This window comes from Mirounga angustirostris, unplaced genomic scaffold (genome assembly GCF_029215605.1).
Source record: "Mirounga angustirostris isolate CCGP_5_RB_7025 unplaced genomic scaffold, mMirAng1.0.hap1 SCAF_14, whole genome shotgun sequence".
Classification (NCBI taxonomy): domain Eukaryota; kingdom Metazoa; phylum Chordata; class Mammalia; order Carnivora; family Phocidae; genus Mirounga; species Mirounga angustirostris.
The window spans coordinates 2445673-2470469 of record NW_026991722.1 but is presented as its reverse complement, the minus strand read 5'-3'; the positions used below and the strand labels follow the sequence as shown (position 1 = coordinate 2470469).

General features: G+C 53.1%; 1 protein-coding gene across 8 annotated transcripts in view; it reads right to left on the bottom strand.

Moving 5' to 3' along the window:
- Positions 1-24797, bottom strand: part of MBP (myelin basic protein) — a 112167-nt gene that overhangs the window by 33337 nt on the left and 54033 nt on the right. For all 8 annotated transcript variants that reach the window (XM_045886526.2, XM_045886525.2, XM_054510256.1 and 5 more), the window contains one exon: positions 160-596. In XM_045886526.2, coding sequence (XP_045742482.1) covers positions 160-596 — 437 coding nt within the window. The remainder of the gene's footprint in view (positions 1-159; positions 597-24797) is intronic.

Genomic DNA, 24797 nt, shown 5'->3' with positions numbered 1-24797 from the left:
CGGCCGCGAGCATGGCCAGCAAGGACAGCAGCTGGATGGCGGGGGGCTGTGCCAGGGTCTCTGCCAGGGCTTAGCTCACCTGCTGACTTTCCTTCCTTTTCCTTGTCAACTAAAGTGGACACACGTTCCGTGTGCCCCTAGTTACTCCTCAGAGCTCACCTTGCCTGAGCCCCGCTTGGGCACACCCCTGTCACCGCCAAAGAAGCGCCCGAGGGAGTCAAGGATGCCCGTGTCTCTGTGCCTCGGGAGGAAGCCATGCCTGGCGTGATCCATGGCGCTTGCTGAGGCCAGGTACTTGGATCCGTGCCGCTGGGAGGGTCTTTTCTGTGACGCCATCACATCCAGGCCCTCAGGACTGACTGCACTGTCCTCTTGGATGGTCTGGAGCTCGTCTGACTCCGAGGGCCTGTCTTTGAAGGTGTTGTCCTCTCTCCCCGGGGCATCTCGGGAAAAGAGGCGGATCAAGTGGGGGCGGCCCCCGGGGTCAGCTGGGTTGGCGTCCCGCCAGGCATTCTTCGGGTCCGCTGTGCGCTTGGAGTCTGTCACCGCTGTGTCCTGAGAGGGGGTCCCATTGTTCTGCTCCACATCTGCCTCCCCTGCAAACAACAGTGAGACATGAACACGGGCCGTGCAAAGCAGAGCGAGGGACAATGCCGCTTTCTTCCAGGGCGAGGGACCTGCTTGTCTCCTACCAAAGCCACAGAATGTGCGCGGGGCCGGCAAGCTACGTGGCAGCCCCAGACGGCTTCTGGCAGGACCCGATCTGCCCTGAGTGTTCTACCTGCAGGTCTTGTCTCAGGGCCCCTACTCGAGGTCTGGCCCCCTAGGCCAAGCGCACCCCGGCTTCCCGCTGAAGCGGCCGGCGTGGACGCGGCAGTCACCCCTGGGTGCTGCCATGGTTGTGCGTGGACAGGCCAGGACTGCGGGACATTCAATCTCTAAAACTTCACTGGTGCATAAGCTAAACGTGCTGGGAGCACTGATTTGACCAAAGGTATTTGTAGTGTTCTTGATGAAAGTGGAACTTCCCACGTCTTTTTGTAATGTATGCCCTAAAGAAACAGGACATTTAGAATTCTTTAGTTTCCAGATTCCACAAGAGGCTCTTGCACTAGAGAACTGCTTATTGAGGACATTTTCATGTGGCTCCTCTTCTGTAAGCAGCCACAGTGATAAAGTTTGAAGTGGGAATGTTCCATGTGCTCTAGCACCTCCCATACCTCTTACATACATACAAAAATAAAGCATTTCCTTCCAGAACACCAATACACCCATTTTGCTCTCAAGTTGCAAGTTAGGTTTAAGTGCATGTCCACTCCACTTCACCCTTAGTTACTTATTTAGAGAAAATGTGGATTTACTCACACTTACCTGTAATACCATCCATCCACCCATCCATCCATTTATCCACCCAACTACCCACCCATCTGTTCACTGACATTTACCCAACAGCAGCACCCACCTATCCATTAATCTGCTTAGCCACCTACCTACCTAACCACCCACAGATCTGTCTACCCAGCTACCCCTCCACCCAGTCACCCATGCATTCCTCCACCCACACACCCACCGACCCACCCAGCCACCCACCCACCCAGCCACCCACCCAGCCAGCCACCCAACCACCCAGCCACCCAACCACCCAGCCACACCCCCAAAATTCCATCCACCCAACCATCCATCCAGCCACCCAGCCAGCTACCCACCCAGCCAGCCACCCAACCACCCAGCCACCCAAACACCCAGCCACCCAGCCACCCACCCAAACATCCATCCACCCACCCAGCCACTCATCCATTATTGACTGAGCACCTAATAAGTGTAATGTACTGAGCTAGATGTTTGTGCTGCAGTAATAAACAAGATGTGGTCCTTGTCTCATGAACATTGATGGAAATGAATGTTCTGAAATGAAGTGTCCCTCAAAGTGGCAAGTCCCCATCCTAAACCCCAGTCCCTGTGAATGTGAACTTATTTGGAAATAGGGTGTTTTGTAGAAAGTCTGAGAAATGAACTGAGGGTTCTAGAGGGGAGGGGGGAGGGGGATGGGTTAGCCCGGTGCTGGGTATTGAGGAGGGCACGTTCTGCATGGAGCACTGGGTGTTATGCACAAACAATGAATCATGGAACACTCCATCTAAAACTAATGATGTAATGTATGGGGATTAACATAACATAATAATAAAAAAAAATAAGCAAGGTAAGATGAGGTTGTACTGGAAGAGAGGGGGCCTAACCAAGTGACTGGTGTCCTTATAAAAAGAGGGGGCTTTGGACAGAGACAGAGACACACAGGGCAGAGGCCGCGTGATGGCCGCAGGGACTGGAGAGATGCGGGGACACCAGAAGGTAAGAGACACGGATCGCCCCTGAGAGCCGGCTGACACCCTGGTTCCAGACTCCCAGCCTCCAGAATGTGAGAGAGGAACTTCCTGCCGTCGTAAATGACCCGGTTTGTGGTTATTTGTTGCTGCGGCCACAGGACACAAACACCACGGGTAATGTCCTGCCAGCCTATGCTAATGAAGACAGCAGAGCAGGGCAGGGTACGGGGCTTGAGGGAGGCCCCTTGAGGGATGGAGGGAGGGGTCCAGGGGCGCACTGGGGCGGAGTGGCGGTGCCTCTGCAGGGGGGCGGACGCCCAGCAGAACGGCCTGGAGCCGGAGGGCCTGGTGAGAGGAGCCGCTGGGTGGGAGGCCCAGGTGCCTGGTCAAGACTGCACAGACCTCAGGGGCCAGGAAGGGCTCCCAAGAGGGACCAGACGCCGCTGTGGGATGTGGACGGGACCAGACTTCCAGGCAGAAGGTGGCTGGGCCTGCAGGTGGGCACAGGTGGGCGGGACTGCTGGCCACGGGAGAGATGAAGGGGAGGCCACGGAGGGCCCCTGCAGGGACCGGGAGGGACCCAGTGGAGGCAGCGGCCTCTTCCTTCCGTTACACGTCGTCTCAGAAGTGTGTGCATCTCGAGCACACACTTTCCCTAACACATCAGACAGAAAAGGCAGATGATTCCACGCTCTTTCAACAAAATCACATTGGTCAGATGGTCCCATGAAGGACAGCATGACAGGCAGACACTTCTTCACCTGTATCTCCAAAGAAGAGCACGTCACCCCAACCTAGGTCCTCAGTGTTTGCCAGGGACAGAGTTCAAGGCGGACACCTGGTACCCGGGATCACCGTGACCTCATTCCAGCCCCCACGAAACAGGACGCAGTTGTGAGGTGCCTTAGAAATGCGTCATTCAGAGCATGGCCCGTCTTCTCCGACCACTGATGAAATTCAAACCCATAAGAACACAATTATTTCTGATGCAGCCGCGTAAGGCCTCCCTGCCCTGCAGTGACAGGAAAACACCATGGCCGGCATCAAGCTGTAGATTTTTGCAGGGACGCACTGATAACTTATAGGTTGCCACAGAAATGGGGTCTGAATTTCTGGCTGTGCTTTATATTCTGTGGCTGATATAAATTAATGCAAATGTGGAAGAGAAACAAAAGCTATATTGTACATGATTAAACGCATTAACAAAACACAAACGCATCTGAATACTAGTATTTGTACAACAGTTAGGCTTTGTGTTCCTGAATAGGGCTGTTTGTGAGGCACAGAGAAGGGCATCGTGTCCTGAACGTAGCTTCTCTGAGCACAAGGGCATGGGCAGCGGTCGAAATCTGTGGATGTGCAGCATTTTTGGTCGGGACGAGTGCAGTTTTAATTTGTCAAATAATATCCGCTTTCATCAAATTAAAGCCTGATGCAGAGTTTTTATTTAGACGATAACTATGGAGCACAGGGTTTAGTGCACGGTTTGTGAGGCATGGGTCGGATTCTGCCAGAAGACACACTTAGGATGCTCTAGTGTTGTTCAAATTCTACAGGAATTTGCAATTAAAAAAAAAAAAAAAGCCCACCTCAATCCAATCGCTAGAATGACCTCCAGAACTTTGGTGGGAAATGTACTGGACTTCTGCAAGTAATGCTGTTAAAATCCCAGGAGGGCTTTCCAGAACATCCCTGAGGAACAGAGACGTCACTCACTTGAGAGGGGTTTCTGCAGCAGGGACACCCACCCCGCGGGCGGCTGACACTGGGGCAGCTAAAGAAACTCGCAGAGGCCGGAACCCGAGCAAGGCTCCCGCCGAAGGTCACCGTGGTCCTACCGCTGCCTGTGAGTCTGGCTCCTTCTGCCCATGTAGCCCCGGCAGGCAGCTGTCCCAAATCCTGCGGCTTCCCCCCCGGGTTATTTCTTACTTGACTGACTACAACCACCTGCTTTCTTGTTCTTTTCTTTTTTGCCACGTTATGCAGGGGTTTTGCTACATCGTCATCACTGGTCCGCAGGCTTCAGCCTCCCGTGGGATTCCATTCACCCCCAGCGGCTGGAAGCACCTGCCCAGGGCCTCACAGGCCACGGTCCTCGTGCAGGCCCCCAGGGGCTCCCCAGCGCCACCTGCACCAAGGACAGGCTCGCCCGCCTGTTCTTCCGCTCGCGCTCCAACATGTCCCCGCAGGGGTGCCCGACTCATGTGCTCAGGCCTCTGCTGGCCTGCCTCCCTGTGCCACGTCCTGACCGCCCGGAGACCTGCGCTGGGCACCTGGCCGGGAAAGCAGCTCCACTGGTCAGGGCCGCACAGCAGCTGAGGGCGGCTGCCCCCCGATCGTGAGAAGCGTGTGGGTTTGCCAGCTCCCCTCCAGCCCGGCGGCGTGTCCCAGGGGCCCTGCCGAGTTCGGCCTCCATCTCATCCCGCGGGGAGCTACGTTCGCACCAGGTGCCCAGCAAGACTGTCCGATCAGACACGCTGATGTGTGCGGGTCATTCCTGCAAAAGGACAGAACAGAAGCCAAATGCCACCCCCTTCTTTGCTAGAAGACTTAGCTGTTGCCATTGTAGCTGTTAAATTGCTTTCTGTATTCTTATTTTTAAGTGAAGATTTCCCTTCGGTCCTGAAAGGGTTCTACACCAGTCTAAGGAGTTCTGGCTTAGAAATGAATTTCAGTTGTATAATCTAATTCTTTCTGGCCATGCAGAGGTTTTGTAATATTCTAAATTTAATCAATCGGCTTAGCTCTGAGGTAGCAGAATAAAGAATTTAGTCTCCCTGCTCTATTCTCTCCTAAACTCCAAATCTGAGTTCCTGCAGTTAGGCCTGGGTGCCCGTAATGACCATGACACGTCGAGGGGGACTGACCTGACAAGCCAGTTCGTCCACTTTGCTCTGTGGTCCGCTGGAGAGCACCTGACCGCGTGGGGGGCGCCCGACCGCGTGGGGGGCACCTGACCGCGTGGGGGGCGGAGAAACTCCCAACACTGCAAAGCCGTGGACAGCAGTGTCCAGAGTCAGGGCCAAGGAGGGCAGAGGTCTGCAGGGCAGCAGAGAAGGGCCCGGGAGACTAGCTTCAGCCCCTCTAACTAGCTGATGGCCTCGGGCAGGTCACTGAGCAGAGTGTGTGCTCACGGAATGGGGAGACCCAGCGCCATTCTTGCCTAAGTACCTGAAGGTCCATGTCAGCAGCATGTGCCCAGCTTCCGCCCAGCGCCCCAGCTCCCACACACGCAGTTGGCCACCGAGAGCCCCGAGAAAGGAGGCCTCGGCCACCTGTGCACGGCATTCCAGATGCATTATCAACAGCCCTAGAAGCAGGTAGTTTCCTTCCTATGAGGAAACTGAGAACACAGGAAAGTGAAAATAGGAACCGATGGGGGAGGTGATGTTAATCCAGGTCTGCGATCGGCACGCTGCAGCTCTGGGGGCCTCACACCCGCGCTTCTCCTGCCCCGACTGGCTTTACCTGCAACGAGGTATTTGCCTCAAACGGGAAAATTTCACTGCAGATAATCGGCGGCTATGCCATGTGTGGGTCACAGCTGCTTAACAGAGAGGGACTGACGAGGAGAGGCGGAGGGCCTTTGCGGAAAGCCACCTGCCCTGAGCGAAGAGCTCAGCCAGGGCCCCCACCTGCAAACAGAGGCCCAGATGCTCCCAGCGGGCTCTGCAGGCGCGGGAGGGGGCTGTCTCCCTGCACACGCCCCTGCTCACCTGCACCAGCCGTGGGCTCTCATTGCCAGAATATGTTCATGAGTGTTCAACACCAAAACAAGCTGAGTTCAGGAATCCGGTATCACCACTCTGGAGATTTTTCACCCAAGGAGCTAGGATTCTTCCTGGTTCAAAAACACAGGTCCCCAGCTTATTACTGTCCAAGCCACCTCCCTGTGGCGGGCCTCAGATATGGTGGACCACGGCCTCCGAGGCCCCATAGGAGCCTGCCCAGAATCACTGCTTCCGGATCTTGTCTAGGGTTCACAGGACAGACGACTGCCTAAGGAAACGGCAGGACTCCTAAAGCTAAAACACGAGCAGCTAGAAACAAGCGTTCCTAGATGCCCAGGCACCACCAGAAGGCTCATGACCGGCTCGTGGCACCTTCTCGTCTCCCCCTCTGGATCGTGCACCTCACCCTGCTCGCGATGTCCTGTGGTACCCCTGGAGAAGGGACCTGAGATCGCGGGGAGCCTGCATGGAGAAAGTTCTAAATGGGGCTGCCAGGCCCCCTCCTGGGCCGGAGAGGGCATTCACTCAGTGACGGGGACGCTGGTGCTGGGACACTCGGTGACTTTCATCTAAATACACAAGGGCAGAACTCAGAGGAACCACATGTGCTGTTGTCCTGCTACACTCGACAGTTTTCTCCTGAGGGATCTGCAGTCTGCATTCCTAGCTGCCAGTCCTTTCAGGAAGCATTATCCAAAAATACGTCCATAGATCCAAATGCACCAGCATGTCTTATTTTTCATAACTGCTCATATGAATCCTTAGTTTCTAACTCAAAGCAGCACCATGGCATAGAATAAAGGGACTCATTATGGAACGAATCCACAAAATGGTGGAAATCTTCAATTATCTGGTCTTTGATTTGTTTTTAAACTCACGCTTTAACTTTTACTTTTTTCCCCCATATTTTTTCATCTCGTGGTATCTTAAAGATTACTGAGACGACTGAAGCCATTGTATAATCTGGAATACCACAACTGACCTTAATTCAGGTCTCTGTTACGGGGACAAGTTGACAGGGCCAAGCAAGGGCATGCACACCCAAGTTCACATCCTTCAGAGTGGGTGAGCTGAAGTCACATGCCATTCTTTATAGTCAAGAAGATCCTGAGATACAGAGATGGCTGCACAGAACTAAAGAAAAGTTACCTAATACTTCAGACCTTTGCAGAAGAGCTCCCACTTCCAAATAACCGACAGAAGGGGTACTGCCTCTTGCAGCCCAGGGAGAACCACCTAGAAGCCCAGGATTCTACACTGAAATAAGACAACATTAACTCTCCTCCAGAGGTCTTTCTAAATTCTGTTCGTTTCTGTCGGCGGGCAGATGGTGTGGATCTACTTTTTCAGGATTTTTATGGAAGGCAGCTTTGCAGGTGAGCATATAACCCCCCCAGAGCATGCCTGCCTGCCTTCTGGCACCTCCAGCCTGGGGAGCCGGTCCTCCCTGAGCCTGCCCATCAATCGCCGCTCAGAACACCAGCTCCTTCGGCACGAACATGCTCCAATCCCCCCCAAGCAGAGATTCCAGGAGAGCTGAAGAAACAGGAGGCAGAGATTGTTACCTTTGTTTAGACCTGAGGCTGGGCCAGATTCTCATTTTCACTGAAAGTATGAAATTAGTCATCTACTATCGGAACAAAATTTCCAGCTTACTTTTCCGTAAAGGAGGTGTTTTTTGTTGTTGCTTGTTTTTAACTTTTTTGCCTTGTCACTCTGGGCCTGAAGGTGTGGGATCTCCGCGGTGGGGGCCAGGACCCCAGAGGGTCCCACCACCAGAGTCTAGATTACAGACTCTCCTTGGAGTCTTCATGAGGATTGATTAAGATAAAAGCATCCTGACAGAAGAGAAGCATAATTAAAGTTCCTCAAACCTGCTATAACCAAGTGCAAAAATAAAAACCAGCCAGTGTGCAAAGGGAGTGCGATTCTTTTTTTTTTTTTTTTTTTTTTATTTTTATTTTTATTTTTTTTTTTAAAGATTTTATTTATTTATTGGAGAGAGAGTGAGTGAGAGAGAGCATGAGAGGGGGGAGGGTCAGAGGGAGGAGCAGACTCCCTGCCGAGCAGGGAGCCCGATGCGGGACTCGATCCCGGGACTCCAGGATCATGACCTGAGCCGAAGGCAGTTGCTTAACCAACTGAGCCACCCAGGCGCCCAGGGAGTGCGATTCTTAATGGTGGGGTATGCTTCACAGCCGACACTGGGAATAACAGCTGCAGACCTGGCCCGCCCCGCCTTGCCCCTGACCACCTCCAAGCAGGACCAGGTGGCCTTCCTGGGAACATTGCCACTGGGGAGCCCCAGCTTCCTCACCGAAGGCCTGAAACCATGAGATGTGGGTGTTGGGGGGGGGATTCTGGAGGTGGAGGCAAAGACCCGGCCTCCATCTCTGGCCAGAAGTACCCCTCTTTCTAAGTAAGGTTTTTAACACTGGGCATGCAGATGGCTTATCTGACATATCCCACTGATAAGATAAGCCCCAGAAGAAGCATCTTGCCAGGTCTGTGTATGGACCATCAGCCACTGCCCACCATGGAGGGGGCCGGAGGCGCCGTGCTGGACACCAAACGTGTGGTTCTGCGGGCTCCGATTCAACTCGAGTCGAGCGCCCCCATGGAAAAGCTAGGGGCCAGCAGCAGGAAGCGGCCTGTGGGCTCTGTAGCAGGGAAAGCCACCTGGGAACCAGAGTCTCTGCCCAAGGCCCAGCTCCTGTCCGGGAGATGGAGACGGCGGGGGGTTCCTTTCCTGTGAGGGGCTGCCTTCTATCGACCTGCCACACGCCAGGCTTGGACCGAACCTCACTCTAAAAAGACAGTGACTTGGGGCTCCTGGGTGGCTCAGTCGGTGAAGCGTCTGCCTTTGGCTCAGGTCATGATCCCGGGGTCCTGGGATCGAGTCCCACATTGGGCTCCCTGCTCAGTGGAGAGCCTGCTTCTCCCTCTGCCTCCCCCCCTGCTCATGCTCTCTCTCTAGAATACATAAAATCTTAAAAAAAATAAAGGGCGAGGCTGGGGCCCATGCTAAGTGTGCATGACCATGCTTTGGCAGACCATCGGTTTAAGAAGAAAGGGCACTGGGAGTACCTGTGTGCCTCTGACCTGGCCGGCCGGGCCCCTCTCTGCAGAGGAGCCGGGGGGCCGGGGGGCCGGGGTGGGCGGAGCTGTGGCATTTTCGAGTGTAGGCCAGAGCTGAAGAGGACCCTCCTTGTTTGTGGAATACTTCTGTCCCTGGCTCACTGTGCTTGGGGTCACCAGGGAGGGGGAAGGAAACAAAAAGGCCCATGGTTGTGGCCTGTGGATCTGCTATGGCAGAAATTCTGCATCTATGAGAGGCATGCAGCCGCCCTCCAGGCTACCCGCAGAGATTTCTTTAAAACTTCCACAAACGAATCTTATCAACCCACCCATCTCAACACGAATGCCTCCTTTGTGTACCCAGAACATATAGTTTTTATTTGCTCTAAATAGCTCAGCCCTCGAGCCCTCCCACGGCAGGAATGGGGTCACGGGGGAGGCAGCCCGTGAGGGCTGGGCCGGGCTCCACTCTGAGTCCGTGCTTTGTAGGGCCTGAGTTTCTTCATCTGATAATGTGGGTGCTAGCTTCTCAAACACAGCTGGTGTCAAGATGTGAGATTAAGAAAAAAAGCCCAATATACACATAGGTTCTGTGCCATGAGCAGCCTCTGTCGGTTCTCACCGTAACTCTGCACCTGCCATGAACAGGCCCAGAGAGGTTACGAGATTTCCCCCAAGGAAGTGGCCTCACAGGGACACTGAGGTGCTTTTCCGTGGGGAGTAAATAAGCCAAAACAAAAGTAATCCTGCCTCTATGTCCATTTTATCCAGTGGGGCTCAGTAAACACTAGTAGAATTAAACTGAATTTGGACTGTGAGACCAAAGGTCGGCTGAAGTCAAATCCAGCTGACTTTGGTTCTTGGTCCTACCACCTACTCTGTGGCCTTGAGCACGTGAGTTCATCTCTTCAAGTCCTGAGTGCCTCAGCTGCAGAATGGGGTGGATTATTGGAGCTCACTCACAGTATTGCTCTGACAAGTCCTTGAGGTGCACGTAATAAAGTATCTTAGCACTGGTGCATGGTGACCAGCCATCTGTTAGGGCTTTTGTTACTCTAGCTGTTATAGTATTTTAAAAAAATGACTCTGGGAATACCTTGGGCACAGAGTAAGATTCTATACAGTTTCCACCCACCCACCCATCCATCTACCCATCCACTCACACATCCACCCACCCATGCATCCACCCACCCATGCATTCACCCATCCACCCAATCCATCCACCCATCTATCTACTCATCCACCCATCCACTCACCCATCCACCTACCCATCCACTCACCCTTCCATGCATCCAACCACCTACCCAACCACCCATCTACCCATCCATGCATCCACCCATTCACCTGCCCATCCATTCATCCATCCATCCATCCATCCACCTACGCACTCACCCATCCACTCACCCATGTATCCCCCCATCCACCCATCTATCTACCCACTCACCTATCCACTCATCCATCCACCCATCCACTCATCCATCCACCCATCCATCCACTCACCCATCCATCCATCCATCCATCCATCCACCACCCACCCATCCACCCATGCATCCACCTACCCACCCAATACTCATTTCATTCTTATGTTAGGCAGAATCCTAAGAATGGCCCCCAATAATTCTCACCCTTGTATAATCCTAAAAAAACTGTAAAAATGATAAGGTATCCCTTGTGATTATGTTATATCACATAGAAAACAGAAGATTATCTGGGACTGTTTAGTCCAACCACAGTAGCCTTTTGAAGACAGAGAGTTTCTCTAGTGGGTACCAGAAGCAGAGGTCAGAGAGATGCTCACGCAAGCATTAAAAGATGGGAAGCACCACTGCAGGCTTCAGAGATGGAGGGTCTACGTGCAGAGTCCCGAGGTGGGGTTCTAGTTGCTAAGGGTGATCCTGGATGACAGCCAGCAAAGAAATGGGGACCTGATCCCAACAACTACACAGAATTGAACTCCACCAACAACCTGCATGAGCCAGGAAGTAGATGGCCCCCTTAGCCTCCAGAGAAGCGCCCGACCTGGCAGTCACCTTGACGTCAGCCTTGTGTGACGCTGAGCACAGGACGCGCTACAGTCAGCCCGGACTTCTCGCCACAGAGCCAGGAGCTCCAAGGGGTGGTTTTCAGCTGCTAAGTGTGTGGTAACTGGGGACGCAGCAACAGAAAATGGAGACATGGCTACTGGGGGTCCAGGGAAGCAGTTGGAGATGAACAAAACAGAGTTCCTGCCCTCTTGGGCTTTCGGGTTAGGAGACAGGAATTAATCTCACAGATAACTACACACTTTACAGGAAGGAAAGAATCTCGTTAGTGGGAGGACCTCGGGGTCAGAGAAGCTTCCCTGCAGCTGTGGGTGAGCAAGGGTTTGCCAGATGCCAGGGGGCTGGGGTCCTGGGCACAGAAGACAGGAGCCACCAAAGCTGGAGGTGGGAGGGGGCCTGGACATGGAGGGGAACGTGGTCCCAGCAGGCAGAGCGTGAGCATGCTGGGTGTTGAAAATCATGCAATGTGTGCTTTGTTCTTTATTCTAAATGCATGAGAAGCCCTGGGAAGGCTTTTTAAACCAGGAAGCAACATAATCAAATGTATGTTCTCAGAAAGTCTCCCTGGTTCCACTGAGGAAAGAAGCCAGGGCCAGGGACCAACAGAGAGGTTGGGGGGCCCACCAAGCAAGGGACGATGGTGGCCCGGGCAGGGGTCAGGGTTTCGGAGCTGGAGCAAAGTGCAGATCCGGAGGTTTAGGGGATACAAATCTGGACTGGTTTTGGCAAAGCTCTGGGGATGGAGGAGGAGAGAGGGGTCATGACCAGCTTCCACAGCATCAGCATTACCTGGGAACTTGCCAGAAGTGCCTATTCTCCGGCCCTGTGATGGACCCGCTGACTAGAAACTGCGGTGGGCCCAGCCGCCTCTGTGTTAACAAGCCCAGGGAAGCACCGCTCTAGCATGTGGACAAATGTCTGCCAAATAAAAAAAGCCCTTCCAAGGCTGGAACAGGGGCTCTCGGTCCAAGCTGTACACGATAATCAGGGCACTTTCCAGCCTCCGGGTGCCCTGCCCCACAGACCGAGTCCACACAAATCTCAGGGCGGGGTGAGGGTGCCTTGAGAGGTATCCCACAGGTCTCCAGGGCCACCAAGGGGTCACGTTCCCCACGGTTTCCCTGACAGGCCCAGGATCTCTGCGTCATTCCTGACCCACTGCCTTCAGGGAGAAGATGGGGCTCACTGAAGGAACGCCTGGGCTGTCTTCTACCGCAGGGAACATCAGAACCAGCCTGTGCTGAAGCCCAGACTCCAGCCGGGCTGACGCTTAAGTGGGGCCCGGGCATCGCGCTCAGATTCCTGCAGTGATTTTCATGTGTCACGTCTATAATACATCAACAGGAACCGCGGGAGGAAGTGCTGGGCCAATCCCTTCAAGCTTTCTGTAGGTCCCCTTCTCCCCCAAAGTTTGACACCCAAAATAAACAGGAAGGTAAGAAGGTGCAAGGTATCGAGAGCTACAATCACTCTAGCAAAAATTAAAGAACAGTGGAAAGAGCCTCAGAATACAAAAGCAGTGCAATGCACCCTGAGCGACCCCTTTAAGCCTGTCTTGGTTTATCTTAACCCAAACCACAACTTGGACACCAGCTTTCCAGAGCTTCAAGCTCTGTGCAGCCCCCATCAGAGGGATGATAACCCTTTCCCGAGAGACACTGTCTGGCTCCTGGATCATGAGTGTCCGCAGCCACAGAGAAGCAGCCCACCTCCCGAGCCCACCCACTGGCGCCGACCCCGTGTCCCGGTCACTCCCTTCGCTTTGACTCATTTCAGCCCTTTGTCCCCGCTGCGACTCTGACCCGGTCTGAGACCCTCCAGCCATGAGCTGTGACCTGCAACAGTTTTTACTATATGAGACGAAGCAGCTGTGACCTCATTTCTGACTTGTGTGAAAATCACAAGCTCATCCGATGTGTCTCCTGGGGTGAGGAGTCCCTGCCCTGGCTCCGGACGGTCTCAGAACCACCCCCACCCCGGGCACCCTGCTCCCCGTTCTCCCTGGGGACCCAGGAGAAACCCACAGCCTCTGGCTTCCTCTGTGGGTAGAAGTGCCACGGAGGAAAGCTCAAACACATGCCCCCAACAACTTGACCCCGCGCGGGATGCACACTCGCTCATTCGAGCAAACGTGTCCGAGGGGCACCTGCGGGGGCAGAGGTGGGGCGAGTGGGCGCGCATCAGGCCGGAGCCGCAAAGAGCCCCGCCACAGCCTTCGCTGAGATGTTCGCAAACGAGCACCGGGAGCGAGGCCGAGCCTGCGCGGAGCCCCAGCCACCGTAACTGTTAAGAAGGAACAACGTAGTGCAGAAGCAAAGGAAATGTCCTTCCTCGGAGGCGATGCCGCAGGACGGCTGTGGACGGGCAGCGGGGGGCCCTGCAGCCGAGGCGGCCGTCTGCTGGTGGAGGCCCCCAGGGCTGCGGGCAGCCGTCACGGGAGGGGGGCGGAAGGTGGCTCCCATCCCCAAGGTGGAGCACGGTACCATCTGGGCGCCACCTCAACTGCCTCGCTGTGGGACTGTGGGAAAGACAGTCACCTGCCGGGAGACGTGGGTGCGGAGGGACAAGGGACTCCTGGGGCAACGTGGGCATTGGGTGCAGTTTGGTGATGGTGCCTTTCTGCTGCTCCTGACTCCTGGACTCTCTCTGGTCCTCCTGTGTGTGTGTGTGTGCATGCACACGTGTGCACGTGTAAGTGTGTCCATGTGTGCGTTTGCAGGCACGTGGGTGCTGGGCGACAGGGCAGGAGGGGAGAGTGGGTGTTCCAGGTCCTGTTTATGCTTCCACGCTTAGTACTAAAGGACTTCTGCCCGGTTGGAAAGTTAATGCCACGCTGAGGTGCTGGGATCGAAGGAGCGCGCATCTCTACCCCAATCGGACATGTGAGGCAGTCAGGCCCGGACAGGCTTACGCCACAGCACGCGGCGAGTAGAAACGCCAACCCCAGGTGCCTGATACCATATGTGTATTTTTTTCCTACCACTTCATAACTAGGCCTGGGAATTAGGCAAACGCAAGGTCCCAGATCTGTGACTGTGTCGGTTCCACTCTGCCTTATCGTCTCGCTTCCCCAGGGCGTGGAAGGGGGCAGCTGCCAGGTAAGGTGCATGCGTGCAGGCGGGCATCCATGCTACTGAGGGCACGGACACGCGGGCACACAAGCACGTGTATGTATGCTACTCGCTTCATGGAGGAATTATTCACCAGTTAATTCACGGCATGGGTGCGGCTGCTAGCTTTTCACGTAATATTTTTTTTTAAGATTTTTATTTATTTATTTATTTGAGAGAGAGAATGAGAGACAGCATGAGAGGGAAGAGGGTCAGAGGGAGAAGCAGACTCCCCGCCAAGCAGGGAGCCCAATGCGGGACTTGATCCCGGGACTCCAGGATCATGACCTGAGCCGAAGGCAGACACTTAACCGACTGAGCCACCCAGGCGCCCCTGTGTATTTTTTGAGAGAGAGAGAGAGGGTGCATGGAGCATGCATGCATGCATGCATGCATGGGGGGGCAGAAGGTGAGGGAGAGTCTCACGTAGACGCCCTGCTGAGCCCCAACTCCAGGGTCTCCATCAAGAGTTGGACACTCCACTGACTGAGCCACCTAGGCGCTCCATGCTTGTGTTTTGAAGATTTTATTTATTTATTTGAGACAGAGAGAATGAGAGAGAGAGAGCACATGAGAGGGGGGAGGGTCAGAGGCAGAAGCAGGCTCCCTGCCGAGCAGGGAGCCCAATGCGGGACTCGATCCAGGGACTCCAGGATCATGACCTGAGCCGAAGGCAGTCGCCCAACTGACTGAGCCACCCAGGCGCCCTCACGTAATATTTTTAAGGTACAAGAAATCTTATGACTGGCTCATAGGCAGAATTTTTCACTTCTGTTCTGTACCCAGCAGAAATCAACATGGCTCACTGAGTTAGCAAAGCATTCACATCATCAGTGATGCAAAAGGTGTTGGCAAACTTTGCCCACGACCCAGTCTGGCCCATCGCCTGTTTTTGTACAGCCTGCAAGCTAAGAATGTTTTTGACGTTCTTAAATAGTTTGAAAAGAAAAAAATAGTATTTCATGACACATGGAAAGGATACAAAATTCAAATTTCGGAGTCCATAAATAAAGCTTTAACGGAACACAGCCATGCTCATTTACTGACAAAATCATCTGTGGCTGCTTCCAGGCTCCAAAGATAGAGTTGAGTAAGCACCAGAGACCATACGGCCCTCAGAGCCTGAAATATTTACTATCGGCCCCCTTTGCAGAGGGTTTGTTGACCTCTGTGAGCTCTCATCTAATTTTCAGCTCTAAGAACAGGCAGAATGAGTTGTGCGGCCTTCAGAGGATACAAAACTGATGGCTGAACATCACATAACTTTAGGAGAGGTCAGTGTGCTGTGAGCCCAGAGCGTAAGAGTTTACTTAACTCCTTCTGTGCCCCCAGAGGTAAGAAGGTACAGCAAGGTATCGTTTGCTTTGGGCTTGAAGCTTTTGTGGCTTTTGACACATAAGGCAGTTTTAAAAATGTAGTTGGTTTTAATGAATAAAATTAATGACAATTATCTTCAAACAAGAAGATGAATGGGTATGCTTGCCAAAAGGACGTCAGCTCTCTGGAATCATCTGTTTTTAATTCGTACCCCAGGGCCACTCGGGAACGTCCGCAGGGACCCCAGGGACAGAGACCAGTAACCCAAACTCAGAAGTGGAAGGTAAAGAAAGCAAGACCTGACCTGACTGGCCTGGGTGTCAGACAAAAGCTGATTCTTAGACCAAGAAAGGGCCCATCAGGTAGGAGCTGGGGGCCGATGTTGGGCGGGAGGAAAAGGCTGGCGATGGCGTATCACCTGAGGGCAAAGGAGCAGAGGAGGGGAAGGGGGTACGCGGCTGAGTCTGAGCACTTCTGCCGAGGAATCAAAGTCTCCTGTGTGACACGCCTCCAGCAGAACTTCGGAGTTAGGAGGATGCTCGTGGCATCTGCGCCTCCCGTGTCTGCCCCTGCACATCCCTGCCCCTGTTCTCACACGGCAAATCTTCTCTGGTCACTGAGCTTTCTGTACAAAATCACATATAAATGATAAAATTCTGGCGACGTGTGAGTCTGCATCTAGCACGCCGTTCACGTGCGTGCTGTTCATCTTTAAGAACCGAATGTCAGGGGCGCCTGGGTGGTGCAGTGGTGGAGCGTCCGACTCGTGCTTTCGGCTCAGGTCCTGATCTCAGGGTCATGAGATCGAGCCCCACGTTGGGCTCTGTGCTCAGTGCGGAGTCTGCTTTGACTTCACTCTCCCTTTGACCCCCCTTGGGCTCATGCATTCTCTAAATAAATAAAATCTTTTTTTTTAAAAGAACTTAATGTTATAATTTTCTTATCCTCCTTCTTTTCTTCCCTTTCAATTCTGAAAGTTGTTAACTGTCAGCTGATACGAGATTGCTTGTTTTGGAAGCATTACCGACAAAAGGCCTGCAGAAAGCCAGAGAGTAAACAGCAGAACTTACATTCTCTATGTGAAACCAGTAAAAAGATGTGAAGTTTCTACTAATCACAGCACTATTTAAAAAAAGGTCAAAACTGGAGTCATCGGATGTGTAGATGAAGAAACACCCATTTGCAATAAAATGGAAATAACTATCAGTTTCCGTGATCTTTTTGGAAACTTTGCTTGTTGAATGCATAAATATCTAACATTTTACCCGCGGCTATTCCAAATTAAAGGAAGGAGGGAGTAGATGCACAGAATGTGGCCTGCTTTCTCGTCCTTTCAGCCAAAGACACGTTCCAGAACCCATGTCCTTGGTCTTCCAAAAAGATCAGACACTTGGCATCGGACCGCCTTGCTGTGGGGTTTGCTGTGATCAGATGAAGAGGAAGCAAGAGTCCAGGATTTAACTGCTTCGATTGGCATCCCTTCCCTTAGCTGAAACATTATTTCCAGTTTAACTCTCCCCCCCTAGAAACAGTAATGCTATTTTGTAAGTATTCAGAGAATACTTGTATCATTCCTTACCTTTTAATATTTACTCTATTTTGCAGGACAGGCATAATCCCTGGTTTACGGTGTAACGAATAATTGATACATTTATAGTTTGGTGAATGAGAGAGTTATTTTTAAGTCTTTTCTTGGGGACAGTTGCAGATCTGTTCTGCAGCACTTTCTGTCCCTGGAAGCCAAGGAACAATGGTGTCAAATGTCTGGCGCAGCAGAGATGGGGGCTCTGCGCACAATGTGTGCTTTTCACCGCCGGCCCCCGGCAGCCACAGAGTGCTTACACCGTGCCGACCTCGTACCAGCTCGTGCTACCTGCTGCTCGGCTTTCGGGATAAAAAGAACTTGAAAACTCTCCAGGTTAAGAAATATGCAGTGAAATGCTCTAAAAAACTCAGGCAATAAAACATGATTATTCAGAGCAAGAAAAGGTGATGTGACACTAGATAAACAGGGAGAAAAAAGACATTCTAAGAGATTTATAAAAACGGCCTCAGGTGAACTCTTTTCAACTCACCTGCTGCTTTAACTGTTCTTAGATATGTGCTGTTTGAGTAAAGTGCATACTAATATAGTTTTGGGGGGGTTATTTTCTTTTTTGAAAATCATTTCAAGACCATTTATCACGATCCTATAGTCAGATAACCATTTAATTTCATAGGGTATCCAACCGAAGAAACCGAAGATATCCCATCTACTTATCTAGTGGAAGTAGATACTTCTAAAGATTGATTTATGAAAATTTTAAATCAACCACAATGGGTACTTGTGATCATCTATTTTTCTGTTTTGTTACATGAACCTTGAACAAATTGATAATCTCATAAGGAAATTATCATAAGTGGGAAGTCAGCATTTCCACATCAAGGAAATAAGCTCACGTCTATATTCATATGTGGATGTGTTTTACAAAGTTCTCCAAGGGAAATCAGCCCCCTTGAATCTAACATAACGTTTTAAATCTTCATCACAGAGCCAATGTGGTGACATTTCCCACCAGTCCTGGGTAATCTCAGGGGTCCCGATTACTGGTCCCTGAGCACCTAAGAGCATCTAACTGGTCCCCGGTTGTGAGATGCAATCTGCCAGGCGCTGTCACCGCCAGGTGCTGACCCCCCAAGGCCAGCGTCACTCACAGTAGGTCGGGGGTGGGCTGTGAAGTCCCCTCTGTCTGTACGTCCCCGCAAGCCCAAACATGGCACATTCGGCGTCATCCTTAGAAAGTGGTTTATCGGAGACAAAGCTTTTAATCTCCCCAAATACTCGGTGCCTTGTAATGGACTGACGGTTTCACAGTGTCGTGATGGGAGCATGTTACTTTCTCCTCTGCGTGCCACGTGGGCCCAGCGCCGAGGGAGGATGGATGTGAAACGCATCGAAGCCGATCTCTTCACACCTGCCTCAAGCGCCGTCTTAGCGGATGCCACTCATACCCCCAGGCGCTCACACCACAGCGACCTGCTCAGCTTTCAAGGCCTCCCTGTCGCCTCAGCCACTCCGCTTGACCTTTGCTGACTCCGACTCCCACTACAGGCTCTGCCCCACCTGCGTCACGTGCGGCCCTGGCCTCAGTCTCTGTCTCTGGTCACCTCCGCTCTCCCTCTTGGCTGTGCAAACCACCCTCACCAGGATGTGCATCCCCGCTCTGGATGCTGGTGGCCTGGGCTGATCTGCCCGCGGCGGCTGGGCTTGGTATGCCACTGGGTTCATGTCCAAGCGGCAGCGGGTTGGTTCAGTGCGCTAACCTTGATTACCTGCTCTCGATGCCTCGGGGCAAGAAGCCTGTTCTGCTGCAGGACCCAGGGCCACGCAGACTGACTGGGTCGCCTGGTGAATGCAGCAGAGAGGACAAGGAAGGCCGCCAGGCTGGCAATGTGTGGCCTGAGGACAACGCGGGGAGATGTTTGGAAAGGCAAGTCTGCAGAGCTGAGAACCGATCCTGCCGTCACAGCCCTCCCGCCTCCCCTCTGCAGGCCTGCAGCCCCCACTTCAGCAGCACCCATGCAGCCTCAGCCCGGATGTGCCACCACCATACCCATTCCCCCATGGCATGATCTCTCAGTCCCCGCTGTGCTCGGGACCCTCGGCGCTCACCCACCAACACGCCAAGACCGCACTCCTAGCTCGGCCTGCAAAATCCTCTTGCGATGGTTCTGCAAGGGGCAGAGCGACCCTGTCTTGACCAACTCTGCCCTCGTCTCCCCGCTCCCTGCTGAGGCCTGCAAGCTCAGTTCAGAAGCCACCCCTGCCCCCGGCCTTACGGATCCTTCTCTCGGAGGCTGGCCCTGGGGCTCGAACCGTCCCGGAGAGCACCTCGCCACACTGGTGCCCCCCCCGCACTCGCCTCCCAGTGGAGGAGCTCCACACTTACCTCTAAGGCACCTAGAAATTATCTGCTCTGGGAACAGACAAAATCACATCTGACGGGTTGGAAATCAAATTAAATTCAACTCGTAACGGGAAAAAAGCATTTGTTAAACAACAGCTGTATGTTTTTTCTGTTCAAATAAATTTACTTCTAGGAAGTGGACATGTCTGTCTCCCTAAAGACAGTTCTTAGGATGGTGGTAGATTTCTGTGTTGTTGTATTGTGTGCACACGTGTGTGTATGGCGTGTGTGTGAGAGAAGACTGCCCTTTATACGAGATACATCCAGATACATTGATAAATGGGTGTCTCTGATCTTCATACGTATCGTGATTGAGGCTTTCTCTTCTAAGTAATCCGCTCACATGCCTGGAGTCAGTCTGCTTCTTCTTTCCCATTGGAAAAGGAACATTACATCCTGGAGAACACTGATGACAAGGGGACCCAAAGCAGCCTGAGCACAGCGAGCAGACAGGCCACGGCCCAGCCTCCATGAAAACGTGACAGCCTACTGATGAGACAACCGATTGCTGACCTGGTCAGTGCTGGACTGAGCGTGTCATCGATGCGTGAGGCAGCCCCCAGCAGAGACGTGTGTGTGACCAATGACCTCACAGAAACACCTGCGGCTCCACTGGCCTGGGACGTACGTTCTGAAAAGCACCTGGGTTCTCGTGGGAGTCAGGAGGGCTGTGGTCACCAACGTACGTGGACAATGACAGAGTCCTGCAGTGCTCAGTATTTCTACCTTCTGTAGCCAAGGCATTTTCAGAGTTGAAATTACTATCATGAATTCATTTCATCTCTTTTTTTTTTCTATTAGAAAAAGCACCAATTGACCGTGAAATTGCTTAACCGGTCAGCAAGTCGGCCGCACACAGGACGAAGGAGAAGGAAGCCGTCGCCAGGCTCTAACAGGCCAGAAGCCGGCCCACATCTCAGGACGGGTGCTAACAGGACACCAGGGTTAAAGTGCTGCTTGAAAATTCAGCTGACAGAGGAAGCACAGCTCGGGGGCAAGCCTGTGAGCGGACTGGACGTGTGTGTTGTGAAAACACCTGGAGGGGAGCATTTCGTTAATGCAAACTATTAGCTATGGTACAAAATACTAAATAATCCACACATTCAAATGGCTGGGCCAAACTGCAAGTTAGCTACGGATACTCATTTTTGTCCGTGTTGATCTGTTAAATATTTCACCACGTTCCTAGTGGCGACGTGAAGACCTGCAGCCACTTCCGTCCCAGGAGTGTCGGAGACGTTTCCTGCCAAGGCTGTCATCCTATTTTGGGACATTCACAGACATGGGAACTTACTGCTGTAGAAGCAAAATACACAATTTCGCCGGAGTGCCTCAGACCCCTGGCCCACTCTCCCCCACGAAACAGAGCAGGACAGTTTACTCGAGGTGAGGGCAAGACTCAGAACGGGCCCAGAGGCGCAGAGTTCAGAGCCTGTGAGGATCCCGTGGCAAACCGCTGCCTCTGAGCTCTCCCAACACCAGCCGTCCCCGCTGAACCGAGAGTCTGGGGTGGGCAGCCCCTCTCGACGTGCCGGTGGGGGGGTGCCTGGGGGCATGCGGCAGATCACGGTCCCCAGAGATTTTGAATGACCGTCTTGTTCCTTGGGTGCAGGGAGGGGCGGCTCTGGAGGATGTGGGGAGAGCTTTTCAGCGTCGGTAAGCATCGGCTTAGAGAAGCTGAACTTGAAGGTAATCATCCGATGATGACCACAATTCCTGGAGGTGGGAGAAGAAATCTCTGATGCCACAAAATATCGGAGGTCCCTCCATTCCTCAGCTGCCTGTGAGCCTGACGTCTCCAGCGATTAAGGGAATCAGACACTAAATGCACTCTTCCCCTGGGTGGTGGAATGGGGTTTGATAAACACCCACACGCGAATGGTAGAATAAAAATGATTGTGTACACAGACAGCCCTGCCCCCTGGAGCTCAACATACGAAGAAAATAAAGCCGCGGCCGGTGGGCGTCCGCCCGAAGAGCAGAGCACCTGCACCCGCGGAGACCGTGAAGAGTAGAGCCGCCTCAGCAGGTTCACGGCAGCTGGGCGAGCGGGCAGCCCACACCTGCACCAGCCGGGAGCGGACCAACACATCAGGGGCTGCCCAAAGGAAGGCGCGGAGCGCGGCCCCTCGCCCCCACTTGGACAGACCTTGAAGGCACCGTGCTAAGTGAGAGGAACCGGTGACAAAGGCCACAAGTATCAAGTCAGCAAAGCCACAGACAGAGGATTCGTGGTTTTGGGGGCTGGACGCGGCGGGGAGGACGGGGAGCTGCCCGCGGCAGTTGCTTTCCCTGGGGTGACAACAAGGTTCTAAATTAGATTAGAGTGGACCGGGCACAACTCCATGAATATATTAAAAGCATTAAGTTGCCCGATTAAAGCCAGTGAACTTTACGGTATGTAAATTATATCTCCATAAATCTGTTGAAAATGAAAGCAATTAAGGAGGTCTCCATTTTACTGTGGTATCGCTTCAATATAACTTTTCAACAGAACAGCAAAGAAATCAGAAGACAAAAGGGCATATGCTCAGATTTTCAAGGCAACTGAAAGAAGTTAAAACATGTTGAGTATTTAATTCCGATTGCCAGCAAATTAGCTGGTGATTACGTATCTACCAGAACATCTCGGGTGTCATGCCATGAAATAATTAGATCTATTATTTGTCAGAAGATTCTGTGCAAAAATTATAATCACAGGACTACTGAAAACAACTAAAAAGCTAGAACTCTAATAATCAATTTTCTAAAATGTGACCACCAAACAGTGCCGGCAAGAAGGATGCTGTCGGTTTGAGAATTAAAGATCTAAGTGTAGCAGGTGTCTCTTCTGGCTCCTCTGCTTTGAACTCCTCTGTCTCCACTTGGAAACACTCTCCTTCCACTGAAAATCCCTTTTGCAGGCACTGGCGCACTCAACAAGCAGCGGGTGAGAAGTGGCCCTCTAGGCTCCCCCGTTAGGTGGGGCCGGTCTTCCAGCTGTTAGAGTGCTGAGTGCTCCTGCCTCCGGAGCATTCTGGGGATGACCTGCTGGTGGGGAAAAGGCAGCAGCATGTTGCAGCGAACGTGTTTATGACCTCCAGCTGAGGGGGCTGCAGTGGAACAAAAAGGGGCCCGATGACCGGAGGAGGCGGGGAGGCAGGACAAGCCAGCGTCCTCATGCCGAGACCACCGTGTTACTGACTTCCTTCCCCCCAAATCGCTGCCCCGCAGGTATGACAGTCTGCATCTTACAGGTGCCCGTAGTGAGGCCCAAGGAGGTCAAGGCGGAAAACACCCACTTATTAAGCGAGAGTCAGGATTTGAAGCTGGTTGAAAAGCAATGTCCGGGAGTGTCCACTGTTTGGTCCACTGCTGTCCCCTTGCACTCACACAAGATGCAGAATGGAGAGCGTTCTAGTCTGGTCCCCGTTCAAACCCGAAGGAAGAAAACACTGGTCTATTTTCTGTCTTTGAAGTTCCTGCAAGTGTAGGCTCTGAGTACGGGAGGTAGCTCCAGTGGGGCCTGGAAATTATGCCAGATGGTTTGAAAGGAGTATTTTGCCTGTTTGAGGATGTCGGAGCTCAGATTTGTTCGCCTTCAGGAAAGGGTCACTGCTGTTGTCCAGTCCCGCCTCTGTACCCCGTTACTTCTGGTCCCATGAAGATGTCACTGCGGAACGCCCGACCACCTTCGCCTCCCCGGGGGATGCCCACTCTCGTAGCCACAGAAACAAGTACTGTTTTGGGTTTTGCTGAGTGTGGACGTTGTCACTGCTGATGTCCTAAACAGGGTAACTGTAGCAACGACAAAGCCCACGTGTTCTCATTGAGCAATTCTACCCGCATTCTTGTCCTCTCTTGCCTTGGAGAAGCTACATCTCCCAGAGCCCTACTGCCCCACGGAAGCAGCATTTCCAGACTTGCGAACGGCTGCTTCATCGGGGGACAGCTGGCAAAGAACCCTTCTCTCCTGGCTCGAGAACCTTGCTGAAGAGAGAAGCAGTGGCAAAAATAAAGACTCGAAAACTCACATTTTGAAAATAAACTAGGGTTCTGAAGCACAAAAATAGCATTCTACTTATATTTTGAATGTCAACGTACGTACTTTCCCCTTTATAAGCTCTGCCGGAGCCGACAGCCAGCTACTGGGCCCTTCCCCGCACACTCCATGACTGGACCCCAGCTGAACCCACTGCTCAGCGAAGGGTCTGTGTCGGTGGCTTAGAAATTCCCACCTTTGAAGAATTTATGCCGCGTTTGTACAGTATTTCAGAGAGATAGCTCCTTGAGTGAGTCGAAGTGCCGCTGATCGTCCCAGGCATCTAAACTTTAAGGACCATTTACTGGAAGCCAAGGAGCGTGTGCATAAGACATGAATGTGTTCCTAACGTCTGAGCCCTTGGCATCCGCCCCCCGACCTACAGGGCAGTCTATGGTTCCCCAATTTTCTTTGTTCTCACGCTTCCCCCCATCACCCCGGCCGGCTCCTCACCCCCACACGATCGCAGATATTCATTTCTCTCGTTCAATTTTGATGAAAATGAGGAAGAATGACTTGGGGGACCGAGCAGCATCCCTGCACAATGAGGCGCATTCCTACGTAGGGGAGAAGCCAAGACCAGAACCTGCTGTGCAGGGGAGCAACGCGGGCCGGGGGGGCGGGGACGCCCACGTCCTGCAGGGTAAATGTCCTGCTCTCCTCTCCCAGCCCACGGTGCCCGGACAATAATACCGCGCTCCGCTCCGCAGGCCCTCAGGGCACTGGCATCCGGATCGCACTGAAATACGGAAGCGCTTCAGTCTTCCGTCCGGGCCAACGGGGGCCTGCAGCAAAGCTCAGAAGACCTCCACCCACACGCTCCAGCACACGGCCGAGCGGGGCTCGCTCTTCGCGAACGGAGCCGCCAGGTCCCCCGGGCTGCCCGCCGTGCCCGCACACAGACCGACCGACCTCCGCCCACGGCCTCTGAACCAGCTGGGGGTGGCTCGGGGGCGCCCTGCCCTCCCTCCCTCCGCGTGTGCGTGTGAGCACATGTGAGTGCGTCCATGCACGTGGGAAGGAGTGTGCGCATCACATTCCACGCCACTGTGGCTGGGGCTGCATCCGCTTCCAGAAAGAAGGACAAAGCTTGTCCTAAGATCCCCCGAGCTCACACGGCATTCAGGGAGTCCCTGCTGCGTTCAGCTCACGGAGGCGTCCCGTAGCCGTCTCTCCACCTGTGGCAGGTCGTGCTCTGACAGCGTTGTAACACCTGCTCACGTCTTC